Here is a 14,735-nt window from a genome sequence, read left to right as displayed (position 1 = left end):
GCAATTTCCTTTCATCTAGAGTGTTCTGTATTCCAGGGGAACCTGGTGATAAACAGTAGTTAGTTACAGACATGAGTCATAATTATGTTCTTTCTCTCTCGTTTAAGTTATTCGAGTTCATGAATTTCCTGGCTGAGAATGTCATCTTCTGTTACATGGGACTTGCACTATTCACGTTTCAAAATCATATCTTCAATCCTCTTTTTATATTTGGTGCATTTGTATCCTTTGTTTTAAAGAAATGTGTATCTATGTATATATATATTTATATATTAAAAAATGAGGAAAAAAAGTCAACAAGCAAATCAATCAGTTCCTTAAATAATAAAAATCAGTTTTTCATCAAGTCCAAAGGCAATCATCTTTATGACGTGTATCTCAATAACTGGCTCAACGCATGTAAGTTCATGTCTTTTGACAGCTGCTGTTTTGCAGATCTACCAATGCAAATAGCTTTAAACCACCTGGGGAACTTTTACCACTGTTTAGAGGTGAGGTGGGAAATTGGGATATGTATTGGGACATACCTGTGGGGACAGGTGCAGGCACGCAAAATCTTTTTGCCTGTCCAGAGCCAGTGCAGATCCACAAACAGTAGAGCTGCCTCCAGACAGGTATGTGCCATAAACAGAACTTCCTCAAGGCTACTTAAATGATATTAAGTCCTTAAAAAGCAAACAGTTCTGCGTTACTCAAATCTTTCCTTCGTTGTATTTGATATCTCTATTGTATACAGAATTATTTACATCAACACATGCCTAAGTGACTTGTAAGAAAAAGAGTCTGTGTCTGTAATTCTGCGATGGTTTCTCAACAAATCTGTCACTTACTTGTACATTGGTATCGATTATTTTCACGGTGACAATTCCACAACTATTTTTTTGGCTCAGAGCAGCAGCCCTTTGCTTATCACTTTTGATGGCAGCTTTAAAAATTGGGATCCTACTGTTTACTTGCTGTAATTTTTATATGTAATTTCCAGATGAACAATAAGAGCTGCATCACAGCTCCCTGGGCTCCAGGTTGGGTTAGATGGCAGAGAGGACCCCAAGAGCCTAATGCACCCCACCACCACCTCGAGGCAAGTGCAATACTCTGTCCTGTGCTTCTGGCATGGGAAGACAGTTGAGCACGAGAGCAGCACTCAGTGCCCCAGACAGGGACTGTGTGGCAGAGCGCTGCAGGGACCTGGCTCTGCCATTTCCTGTCACTAAGAGCCAACAGACTGCAACAGGGTCACACTGGAGAGCTGAGCACAGGGTATGTGAAGCAACCACCACTCATGCGTGTTCTCCCAAGTCTGTAGGAGCTTTAAGCAGCTCTTGGCCCAGCAGATATGACACATAGAGACATTGCCACTCAGGTACTTCATCTACTACAGTTCAAAGCATGTCTCAGACTGAGAGTAACATAACTGAGCCCTAAGAGTGACAAGACAAGGGGGAGATGGAACCTGCTAAAAGCATGTATAAGGAGCCCTGATTGCCTTTTTTTTACATCTGAAATAGCCTCATGGTTCTAATTAGGGGAACTTTTTTGATCGTTCCACAGAGGAGTAATAAAGAACCCCTTTCAAAAAATCTCCAAAGAAAAGGGGGAAAAAAAAAAAAAAGGTGAAAAGTGCTGGATATAGACAATATGCATTGGCAGGAAGTAAGAAAGTAATCATGTCCAAAAGCAAATTTATTCTTTGCAAATTGCTGCTCAAGGAGATTATACCATCTCTGCAATTGATGACGGGCATTTTATTGAAGGACTGAAGATGAAGTCACATGTGATACAAATGTGATGAGTAAAAGCAGAGTGATTGAAGTGGGATATGTAATGATGACTATAAAACCAGGATGTCTGGGGAAGACAATCTCTGCCACTGCACAGTTTTATAATGATATTGGAACCAGAAGGATCTGACATGTAAAATATGAAGGAAGACAATCTCATATTCGTTTTAATTACACTTTTAAAATAACTTTGTAGAAATATTGGGTTTAAGTTAACTGTGATTTTGTCAGTAGTTCCTCCACCATTTTCCTCAACATCTTACATTTTAGCTGGCAGTTTTTGCAGCAAGAGCTTGCAACATATATCCACTTTCTTTCCTTTTGAATTTGGGTCGAAAACAAAAGATTCCCAGGAACTTCCAGCATATGATGATGTTTTCAGGTAAGTGCTATTTTGGTATTTTTCCTGTCCACATTTAACAACTGGCAAAGATAGTCATCTATCACAAAGAAGTCATTATCTTCCAACTCAGGCTAGTCTCTTCAAAGCTACTGAAGCAAATGGGATTGTACGCTCATCAACTTCACTGTGCTGTTTTAATTAACTTTTTGGAAACATACCACCCAAGAAGCTGGTCTTTCAACCCATTGCCTCCCATCTGTCTACACTTCCATGACAATTTGGGAATACCATGTTTTTATGTTGTATTGTTCTAGAGGTAACTGTAGTATACTTGAGAGTGTGCTTACATACCAGCAAATAAATATCCGACTTTGAAGGTGTTAGTACTGATACTCAAATCACACACAGTCTTTGGCAATTCCTTTAATTCAGGAACAGCTTTACTGTGAAACATGATTACTTTGAAACATGAGCTTTAAAGGAGACTTTAATTCCACAGACCTTTTCATATGTATTCCGACCTGTTATTCAAGTACTTTATTTTCCGAGTTCAGATTTTATTGATTTTTAACTCTAGTTAACATTGTAGAACAAAAAAATAATCCAGAAGAGAGAGTCATGTTCTACTCTGATTTGTGCATCATACCCTGAACTGTTAAAATCTCAACTGGATTCTGTATTTTTGGACTGGCACTAGCTAGAAATAACTGCACTTGACTTTCTGACGCTAGTTAGAAAAAACTCACTTAGAAGCTAAGAATATTTGTTCAGTAAAAGACAGAAACAGATCCCCCAACGCCATTTATGAAATAATTTTCTAAAATTAGAAAGTCAGCACTTTTTTCTTCATTTTCTTGCTTTTTATACAAAAATGTATTCGAATTTTTTATAGAGAAAAGATCTTGATTGATAGCCTTGATGTACACTGATCCATTTAGCCAGATAATATGTGAAATATAATGTGCCACATTTTAAATTTCCTCATCAGGAGTACTCCACATCAGGGTGCCTCATTTATGCCTATATAATTCCACTTCTCTACAGAGCAAAACAGTAGTTCATTTCTATATCCAGTCAATCCTTCTGCTAAAAGCTAGCACTGAAAATGTCAGTTAATACCAGCTAGATTGTAGTGAGGGATGACGACATACATCCATTAGGAACTGGTTTTCAGACCGCCTGCTCACCTACAATTGTTAGCCATGTAAGATGTATATGTAGATCACTCTAGTAAAGCTAGCAGGTGGCCAACTAAACAGCATGAATGATAGCTTCATATCATTAGTTATCTAGTTTCTGGGCTCCATTTTTGCTTTTATTTCTTATCAGATAAAGCATAGAATTATAAATCTTCTGAAAAATCTCTTATTCTTCAACGTTTCTGTCCTGGTTTTCTCCAGTCAAATTTTATTCTCCACAGAACTAGGAGCCGAAAGTAGCCTGCAGCCAGCAACTGAACATGAGAACTCACACTCACACATTAGCTTTCCAGTACAATCTGGCCACTGAGAACTGAAAATAGTAGTATTGAAAACTTCTAAAATATAAATGTTAAAATACTCAGAAAAGTCATTTGTAACTGTTTTCAAAGAAACACTGTGTTTTGTAGAGAAAAACATACTTACAACACTTTAAAAAAGTAATGGCATCATCTGTAAGTAGAGCAATAAAGACACTGCCTCTCACACTGCCAGCAGTGTGCGCAGAACACTTCGGATATGTAGATTTTCTGTGTAATTGTACTTTTGAATATGCACTAAGATTTGTGCTCAGAAACATTATTTACTATCAACTGATCGTCCTATATATAGTGATAAACAGAGAAGACAATGACTGCCAGAAGAGAGACACATTTCTGACATGAGTGAAGGTGGCATTGAATTTGAGTTTGGAGGAAGACGCTTATTGCTTGCACAAGATCAGCAGCACCATTCCGATATAGCATCAGGTTCCAATCGATCACAGGGAAAACTGGGCTTCACTCACCACAGCTTCACACACCAACATGCAGAAGCCACAAATTTGGGGATAGTTTTGTTTTCAATCTTGTCGTTACTGAATGCACCCAACACTTACTGCTTTCTTTACTGAGTTTTACTGCCATAATCACCATGACTATCAAAGTCTGAAAAAAGCAATTAAGGTCAGGCAAGTATATTGTTGATTAGCATTTGAGTATATCACACTCTGCGAAGAACTCTACTGAAGTCATGAACTTCTACTTTTTAAGGAGTATTGATACATTTGATAAAAGACGGAAGGGTTAGTGCTTAGAAGTGGATTATGTAGCATTTTGATTTATTACATTCTTCATCTGCTTATGCCACTGCTCTAACGTTAAACACGTTTTGGAGAGTAGATTCACTTTTACAACTATGTTTAATCATGATTCCTGATGATAGTCCGTTGTAAATCAAAACTAGATTAGTTGTTGTATAATTAAGCCTGAGCTTCTCAAATTAAGTTCAACATCAGCTAAAATGAGCAGGCCAGCAGTCTCTGCTCATGTAAAAAAGAAATATTTTAAAGCCTTAAATTATAAGGGATCTAGCACTGTACAGTAGTGGTCTATGCTGCATGAAAACGCCTCATTTCAGTTCAGACCCTGCTATGATGCCTTTAACTGGTAATAAAATGAAAAGAGAAGGAAACTAAATGGATCCAGATGGACTTATTAATGGCAATAACATCTTTGATATTTAGGTATCACTGCCACATGACTAGGAGGGGATTATTTCACAGGTACAGTACTGCACGTTCCGCTCTTCTTCCAGTATCTCCGTTTACTTTTTACTGTGCTTTCCTCTTCTCTACAGCATATAAACAAGCAAAAGAGAAGCTTGTAGGACACAGTGCTACGGGGTGGCTGCTGTTAATATAAAACATTATTGCAGCAGTGGTCTATAAGGGTTGAACACAAATGTAGAAGAAAAAAAAGAATGCCTGTGTACAGGCAGTTGTTGCGCAGACATTTACATCTGCACACTTGTATGTACATGTTGGTGGGAAGTGTCAAAGTGAACTTTTCCAAGAGGAGAGGTATGAAAAGAAATCAGCTAAAGAGAAAAGAAAGCAAAGAAGAAAAGAGTAGAGAACTACAGTTGAAGCCTAAACACCAGATCTACATCCAGAAAGTCTCCTTTCCTGGCAGATTCTCTCCACACTACTCACAAACACTACTGCCTTCAAAGCCTCTTCAGAAGGACTGGTTTGGAGTGACATGTTTGTGGAGCGTAAACAAAGGATGTATAATGGCCCAATAGAACACACCTTTTCTATTCTGTGGGCCTGTGAAGCTTAACCCTTGGGGTGGTTTTCTTTGGAGGCCCTAACACATAAAAGAACATCGCTTAAAGATAAATCCCTCGTGGCTGGTACAGCTAGCAGAAAAATCTAGTAGAAAATCTGTGGTAGAGCCTAAAAATGTGATCAATAGATCACCACACAGATGTGGAGCTGCTGTCAGAGTGGTATCTCTGAAACGTGAGGGGAGAGAATCTCTGCTAATGCTTCATCAGAGCATCTTCCTTCCACCACACCACTGTTTCCAGGTGTAGCTGAGGTACCAATGTCCATTGGACCCCCAGTCGTTCCATTGTTCTCTGTTGGTGTTTTCCCTGAGGTGTTACAGAAAACCTATCTTATCTTCAGAAACCATCCTTATCTTCAGTGTATTTCAGTATCTTACCATCTACTGAGGTTAACATTCCCTTCCTTCGTTTCCATTGTTACCTCGAATGGATTTTGATGTATTTAATAGTGTTCCTTGCTTCTCATTAAGTCTTTACGTTTTAAGTTATATTCACCTTCTTTCTGCTGCTTTAGTTGGAAACAAATGCTTTGTTTGATATTTATTTTAGATGCATTTTTAGTTGAAACTGAATTAGGTCTTATAGAATATGTTGAGCCTTTTATAAATGAAAAATACAGTGAAGGCACTCACTATTTCTCTAAATTGAAGAAATATCCAGTCCAGCACTCGAAGTAGAAAGTCTTAATGGCATATTAATTAACAATTATTTTTTTTATATTCCCTCTTACCAAAAGAAGTGTTCTAGATTTAATAGTGCAATTACCATTGTGATGCAGCTGTGGGCAGCACCATTGTTTTCCACCAAAATGTAGCCATTAATAATTTAAGCATTTCATCTGGGCTAGTCATCTATATTACTGCTATAACCACTGGAAAAAGACCGTTTGGATAGTGGTTCATTCCCTCCTCAGGTACATGTTTAAAATGAGCTGATATTTTTTTCCCATGAGAAAAGAGTAAAGCATGTGCATCCTTAGAGACATCTTTTACAGAAAAGCAAAGTAAAGGACATGCTCACTTGTTGACTGCAGTGTTTTTTTCATAAACGTAGACATTGTAAACCTGCTGCCACTGACCATTTTCAGCTGATGCAACTACAGTCTGGTACTTCCTTGAAGAAATGGCTTGGTGTTGTTCTCTGGATAAACTGTCCATCTTCCATACCAAATAATTCACATTCTAGCTACGTAATCTTAAAGAGCTTTAGAGTTCTATTCCAAAAATAGCTACTTTTTAGTGGTCGATTAAATGATTCTGCATGTACCATCCGTGCCTTAGAAGATGTTTAATTATTAGGTTTAATTTCTCAATACTTGCAAAGTACTTTTTGGATTCAGTGTATATTGTACACATGTAATAGCCTTGTTCTTACTTTCTGGAATTTTTTTTAGAAAACAATAAAGTAAATTTAAATAGATAAAGAGAACACATTGGAAAATATAGAGTATTATTTGTATTATGCATCCTGAGGGCTGGAAGTACTAGTAGGCTTTTTTTTTTTTCCTCTCTCTTTTTAAATGTGTCACTCTGCAAGGACCTATTTAGTATTATTACTACCTATGGGGCTTTTTTTAAACTGTAAACTGTTTTCTCCACATGTGTGTTTTTGTTTACTCAGTCTCTGTACGTGTATTATTTTACAACTATTATAACATTTCAAGTACACTAAGAGATAAAAATTTACATTTATTCTGCATCCCCTTAAATCATCTTTTGACTTAAAATCATCTTTTAAAAATTATTCACTGTTTTTAATTCATAGTTTTTATGTCTGTTCTTAGCATACTGAAGGATTTTAAGTAAAATTTAAAGAAATTTTCTATTGTTTCAAGCAAGAAACGGGTAGCCTCCTTGGGTACAGATTTTAATGCCAACCCTCTTTCTCACTTGCTCCTGATTTCATGAGTGGTCCCACTGAAATCAGTAAAACAACATAGGGAATAGATTTCTTTTTTTAACATGCATGAAGTCCAGATTTTAATTTTAACTGTTTAATTTTCAGTTATTCAGGACAAAGAATTCAGTGGATGTAAAACAAATGTGTGATTATTATGTGAATATAAGAGTACTTTCATTGTCCACTTTGTCAAAGTTGTTTACACTTGCCTTAAACACCATCCTTCCAATGAGCACAATTCAGCATTTTGGAAGTATGATCATGGTTAGTTTCCTCTACCCTTGGAATTGGGTTTGTGTTGGAGAGAGTAAAATTCTCTTTCTCCATCACATTAAGTTCATTATTCTTATCTTTTTTTTTTTTTTTTTTAGGTTTACGTGGTGCAATAGCATTTGCATTAGCTATTCGAGACACAGAATCCCAACCCAAACAAATGATGTTTACAACAACTCTGCTTATTGTGTTTTTCACAGTCTGGGTATTTGGTGGGGGCACAACGCCAATGCTCACGTGGCTTCAGATCAGGTTAGTACTCTCTTTACAATATTAACCATAAAAATAGAATGCAATCACTATGATCAATCACTAAATTCCTACAGCTTTCTAAGGTTTGCTAATATGCTTTTTAATAGTTTTACAAACACAAAGGAAGTATTTGGCTACCTAGTAGAGGCTCCTGACCACAAGGAACAGGTTCTTCCCAAGCTCGTTCTTCCCAAACTCTTCCCAAGAGTTTGGACCTAGGTCAGATCCATCCTTGTTTCCTAAGAGTTTGCTTCACTACTGTTCCTTTTAAACACTCTGAATAAACATTAGCAGTGTTTTCCTCGCTGCTGAAGAAAGAGCTATAAAGGCAGACTTTGCCCTCATCTAAAAACGTGTATTCCTTACACAAACATATCACAAATAATGTATTTCCCATTATAATGTGAATATACTAGAAAATCTGCCTGCATTGGTGTATCATTCAGCCATTGATTTAGTACTCATTGTTTTATATTCTCCTTCACTACATTATTTTTTAAATTATTTCATAGTCATTTGTATTCACAGACAGCAACGAATCACAAGGGAGGTTAAATGAGAAAAGAGAGGGAAATAGGAAACTGGAATAAAGAATATTTAATTTAAATGTAGTGTCCTGCCAAGTGTGCTTTTTTGAAACCCCACTTTTAACAGTAAGAGTGTAATACTATTGCTGAGTTCTGGTTAATTCATAATCCACTTAGAACTCACTGCCATGGTTCGTAAGGTTACCAAAGAAATCCTCAGTATCAAGATAGGCTTCTAATTCACAATGCCTTATCGTTTATTCTATATATAGCACATAGTTTTCTTGTTTACAAAATGATGTCTGATTAACAAGTCTTCATGTCAGGCTGTTGCTATAAAATACCAGCTGAAGATAACTAAACCGGAGCTTTAACAAAGAGCATAGATAAAAGCTGGCCGACGAAATAAGGACCAGCGTAAAAGTGTACTGTATAAAATGCAGGCATGCATATGCAATGTGAGGGCTTTCTATTTATGTGACAGTTTGATTCCTTTTCATGACATCTCTCAAGTCTCATAATGTCAATCAAGTTCATTACAGTTTGGATGTACTCCACCACTATCAGCCATCTTTCTGAGATTTGCCACTTTTTCACTGTTGGTCTGCAATAGAGTTGATTTATATGGCAAGAGAAACGTGGATGAGGAGAAATATTCTCATTAGATCTTGTGGATCAAATATCTTTGGATTACTATAATGAGAGATTAGGGAATAATTTTGAAAATACAGTAAGGGAAAAAGGAGGTGGGCTGTAGTCATGTATCTAGTCTAAGGATTTAGGTTTCTAGATGCCTGTACTGATCTAGCTCTTTATGTAATTTTTAAATTAATATCGTCAAGTGCTTTCACTAATGCAAGCAATTCAACTGGATATAATGGCATTTCTTTACTACTTAGTACTACCCAGAGGTGGGAAGGCCCACAAGACCACAAGCGAGGGGTTGACTCTCACATTAACTATTTATACTGTTCAATGCAAGCACGTGCTTCTTTCTTTATCCACCTGTACAACAGATTTTACAAAAGACACTGAAAGTAGACAGTCATAACCTATGAGTTTCTGTATAGTTGCTTTCTTGGGAGACAGGAATAGTCAAAAGTATAGTGATCAAGCGAATAGCAGTCCAAAGCTGAGTGTGCTTTTTCTGCCCATAAAATGATTATCCAGCAGGTAATGTATTTGATTGAACAGGAGGCATTCAGAGGATAATAAAGAGGAACATGTGATTTCTGAGACTATTTGGATGAACTGAATCTTATTCATATACATTTTAATTTATGCCCGCTCTAGTTATGTGGAGTAGGCTACAGTTACTATCAGTAGTTCAGGCGATGCAACTCTTTACTCCTCAAGGTTGACAAAGTTAGTCATCCTAGAGATAAGTGCTTGAATTTGTATGTTACAGGCCAACTTATCCACATTTTAATTTTAAAACATAAATAAATTTATCATCCATTAAGTTGAAGATCCGCAAAAATAACATAAATTACAAAAAATTGACACTAATATACGTACCATACGCTCTACCATAATGCATTGCAGTGTTAGTCAAGGTAACAGACAGTATTCAAGATGTGTACAACCCTCTTAGTGTATATTATTGTCTACATATTATACTATGTTTCAAGGATTTATTGCACTCTCCATAATCTCCACTGTGAAATTCTCATAATGGTGACCAAGACTCCTCGTATATCAACAGAGTATAAGGGAATAGACCCATGATGATTTTTAAATAATAGTAGTAGTAATAGCCTTCTGGGAAATCAATCTTTGTTTCCATAATAACTAGAATTTCCATAATCTTCCACCTCTCCTCACAGCAATAGCATCAGATCTGCTTTTCTTTTTTTTTTCACTTAAAATTCAACTTAACGTAAATATAATCTGTCGCTCTATTTTTAGAGAAAAGATGAAGATGTGTCCTCAGAGATAACTAGCTTATTTATTCCAGGAATATGTATGGCTTATACAACACTTGCAAATTGTTGCCAAAACATATAGTAAGATATATTATCAAAACTAACCATGTGCTACTGAAAAAGGCTCCAATTCCATCTCCCATTTAATGCAGCAATATCATTCAACTATCTCACAAGGCTTCAGAGGCCAGCTGTGCTGAGAGCTTTTGCAAAAAGAAGCTTAAATGGATCCCAGGAGTTCACCCAAGTTTATTAAGGTTCACAATTATAGGTCCTTTCATTTAACAAACAAGTTCTGCTGCAACACATGCTCCTACTTAAACCATAGCTTGAATCTAAGAAAGGTTCTTAGAGCCTTGGAAATCTGACCTGCTAATAGCAGAAGTTACATCTATATGTCAAAATATAGTTTTAAAAGAAATCCATACCAATTGTTCTCATTGTTTTAAAAGTGTATTTACCCATACAGAGTAGCCTTCAAAATGAGTCTTGAAATTCTTGGCAAAATCTGAATATTTTTTAACTTTGTTCTGAAAGAACAAGACATACATTTTTCAGAATTTATTTTAGCTGTTTCCTATTTTCGACACCTTAAACTGAGTTTCAGGAAGTGTTGAGTGTTCCCTTTCTGAAAACTGGGTCCTGTTTAAATGTTTGCAGTTGTCCAGCACAGTAACATAACATTTCTGAGCATAGAGGCATATGCACAATCAGTTGCAGTGTTATCAGCTGGCATTCTCAGAGGAGAATTGGTTGCACCACGTTCCTAAATATTACATTATCTTTTGCCTCATCTGAGAGTTAAAACTAGAAAAAACCTGCCTTTACTCCCTATGTGAAAAGACTACAATATACTGCTCTTGGCAGACAATGAATAAACCTGCATCAGTGTATAAGAATAATGTCGTGATACATCAACAGCAAAACAAAGAGCCATTTAAGCATGAGTTCACAGTCAAATTCAAGTATTCAATAAATGTGCCTTCAGAGAGGCTGAGTATTACCTACTAATGCTTTTGGATATATGTTTCCCTTCATTTCCCACACTCTGATTAAAAATAGAGAGCTACATTTTACAGTAAATCTGCAATGAGAGGTTTGGGGATAAAGGATTCTCCTTACAGGCAGAGCAAAAATATAAAGCTGTTAATAAAACATGTCCTATAAAGGCATTGAGCTGGGTATTAGGTCCTGTTTGTTTATCATCACCTCCTGTGTAAATGTTTGTCAAGGGATTTCCAGACTCTGTGCATCTCTGCAGCAGTTCTTCAGTGAATAAGGAGATGTTTATTCCATGTGCTAAATAAACACTAAGCAGCACTGAATCGTAACTTTTTTAACTGTCCGGCCACTGCCTTTGGTATGTATTTTAGAAACTAGCTATATCTACGTGCCTGGCTGCCCTTGAAAACATACCATCCCTAGTTCACCTAAAACTTCAGTTCCAAACCTCCTAACTTTCTCTAAACACTAATTCCAGAAGCCTGGCATATCACATTTTGGAGGGATGACCAAGGCTATCCAAACTCACATTCTCAGCAGGAGCATCTCATTGCACTCTTCTATGAGAAGGCACCAACCCAGGAAATGAAATTAATCAAAACAATCTATTCTCCTAATATTGAACTACTGCTTTCCCTAACTTCTAATTGACCCAAACTTCTGGTTTCACTTTCAGAGGTTTCCCAGAGCTCTGCTTATTCTTTTCACTGTTCAGACTCCAGCTTTATAACTACCAACAGCTAACTAAAAAACTAAACATAAAACTTCGAGATTATGCCTTTCCAAAACTTTCTTTGCATCAATAGAGCCAAAAGGTCTTTGATGGTGAACAACAGCTGATCATTCATTCACACTACACTGGTATAAATACAGTATACCTTGATATAGTCACTCTGAGAACACAAAACATAGAAAAACATCATGCATAAAAAATGTAACTGAAAAAATAATCTAACACACATAACAAGAATAAGAGGAGAGGATTCACATTGTTTAAATTAAGACTCCTAAGATCTGTTTAAAATGAGTACATAAGCAAAGAGGATACCATTGCTGTGGAGACTCTTTTCTGTTTTGTATGGAACACAATGCTGACTGGCTAGCAGTAGAGTACAGGTAAACTGGGAGCAATACTTTTATCAGCATAAAAAAAAAAAAATCTGCCATTTGCAAGGGTCAAGTATGCAGTAACCCCCTGTCCATATCCACGGCCATGAAGGAAAGAAAAAATCATTTACAGATTACACGTAGACATATCTCTATCACTGATATGAAGTCACCAAAGTCAAAAGACTTGTCTCAAGGTTCTTTCTATTTATTCTTCATTCAACCAACTCAAATATATACTCCTTATAGGTGTTTACCCATATCTATTTTGATGGTAAATATGCATTATATAGCACTGAGAGAACCTAAAAACTCAGACTAAAAATTGCAGAAAGACCTAATTGGAGGACCAACTCATATAATACGTTGCTATTTTGGCAAAGTAAATTTTTTAAAGAAAGGTTAAAGTTTTATTCTGAGTTTTTGGTATTCCACTTTTACAAGTTCCACCGTAAAACAGACCAGATTCTTTTGTGGAGGTTTCCTTGTGGTATGGCTACAGCATTGTTTTCTAAAACGGAAAAAAAACATTATAGGGCTGTATGCAAAACATTTTAAGAATTTAGCTTAGCTATTAATGCTTTTGAAATAACGCCAACTATTTGACTGTATCACATCTAAAACATAAAATTATAACATTACTCAGTGTTATGGTGTAAAAGTTGGAAGATCAAAACACTGTTAACTCCTAAATTCCCACCTATTGCCGTATTGCAAATCCACTAAATACAATAGGAAATGAGCGTTCAGCAAATATCAGCACCCAAAAGTCATGAACTAGCAGAGTTCAATGTCACTGAGAATATTAGCATATCCCTTTACAATGAAAACTTTCTATGGATAAGCTACTCTTTCTAGAAGTCAAGATTTTGGTTCCTTCATTATCCAACACTTTAATCACACTTAAATAACACTTTAATAACACTTTAATATTGCATTAGGGGTGCAGGTGGGCAGCAGGGCTAAACACTGTGGTTTGACTGCTTGTGACCATAGCTGTCTACTGAAAAGAAATTGGTTGGTAAAGCAAGATTCTGTGCTTTATCCCAGCCCTTTGTCAACTGGATAGGCTGCTGAAAGGCAGAACTTTATGATAAAGCAACTGGAGTAACAACATGACCTTGGCCAGTATTATAGCACTACTGTTTCAGTAACAAAAATATTCTTGTTATTATTCCCAAACTCTATAGTAGCATTCCCTGTGTTCGAAGAGATGCTGCAGGAAGATAGTTTAAAATGCCACAGTGATAGCACTCGGTGCTGCCAAGTGGGAAGCTTTAATGAGATTTAGTCTGTAACTTTAAGCTTCTGAAGTTGTTCTTTCTGCATCCCAGACAAGGCCTTTCAAATTTAAAAAAAAAAACAAAAAAAAACCCAAAAAACATTGTGGGCTTTGGAAAGAGTCCTGTCTTATCTAGAAAGGCAACAGTTGTGGTAAGAAATCTCAAGGGCTGAAATGGTGGTAAAAATATGGCTGACCCTCAGGGCTCCAGAACAGAAGGTGCTGAGGAGGAACATTCCTTTGTGACAGCCTAAGAACAAAGAAGGATGCACTTCGGATCAAAGGATTAACATATTGTTTTAGACAAGGTGGATGGTGCTGCCTACATTACTATATTTTTCCAATTATACAGAATGATTGATACTTTCTTCTGTTTTTTTATGATGACCTACAAGTCTTTGTTATTAAAAATCTACCTGAGTTATGCCAGAGTTAAGTTCTGATTTGCCATCATATGGCTGTACCATCTGGATAGTTTTATTCATTCTCCTTTGTCAAATCAGTTATAACAGAAAATTATCTTCTTCAAGACCACATTTGTAGAAATCTGTATGAATGGGATCTATGGGAGAGGTGGTGATATAACTGGACTCCTACGTTACCATGCTTAATCCCACAACGTACGCTAAACTGAAGTCTTTGGACAATAAATGGCTTAAAAGTGATCTAATTGTGTATTACTCAACACTGTACTGAGTAATCAAGTCATTACCAGAAACTGCTTATTTTCACCTTTAACTTGACAGGAAATTCCTCTCATGCAAGGCTTCCTCCATCACTATTCAGGTTGGGGTTCTACATCTTCACCTGATAATAAGAAGCCTTTCAGATACTGAGGATGGACACAACCTGCAATGGTCTGCTGTGTGGGTAAAGGACAGCAAGCACCTGTCTCTGGTATTTGGAGCTTTGATAAGATGGTCAAACACAGCAAACTCAGGCAGAGGTCACACAGGTCTCAGCCTTCAACTGGCTTGAAATCATTTGCATATGCTTGACAACCTCCTGTCCCAGAGCTTTATAAGCAAACTGT

General features: G+C 36.7%; 1 protein-coding gene across 2 annotated transcripts in view; it reads left to right on the top strand.

Annotated features, from left to right (window-relative positions):
- The window catches only part of SLC9A9 (solute carrier family 9 member A9), a 204,946-nt gene that overhangs the window by 113,490 nt on the left and 76,721 nt on the right, over window positions 1–14,735 (top strand). For both annotated transcript variants that reach the window (XM_086618199.1, XM_086618200.1), the window contains 3 exons: window positions 108–221; window positions 2,052–2,163; window positions 7,706–7,859. In XM_086618199.1, coding sequence (XP_086474325.1) covers window positions 108–221; window positions 2,052–2,163; window positions 7,706–7,859 — 380 coding nt within the window. The remainder of the gene's footprint in view (window positions 1–107; window positions 222–2,051; window positions 2,164–7,705; window positions 7,860–14,735) is intronic.

This window comes from Tauraco erythrolophus, chromosome 11 (assembly GCF_009769465.1).
Source record: "Tauraco erythrolophus isolate bTauEry1 chromosome 11, bTauEry1.pri, whole genome shotgun sequence".
In the NCBI taxonomy this organism is placed as follows: domain Eukaryota; kingdom Metazoa; phylum Chordata; class Aves; order Musophagiformes; family Musophagidae; genus Tauraco; species Tauraco erythrolophus.
This window is presented reverse-complemented; position numbering and strand designations above follow the sequence as displayed.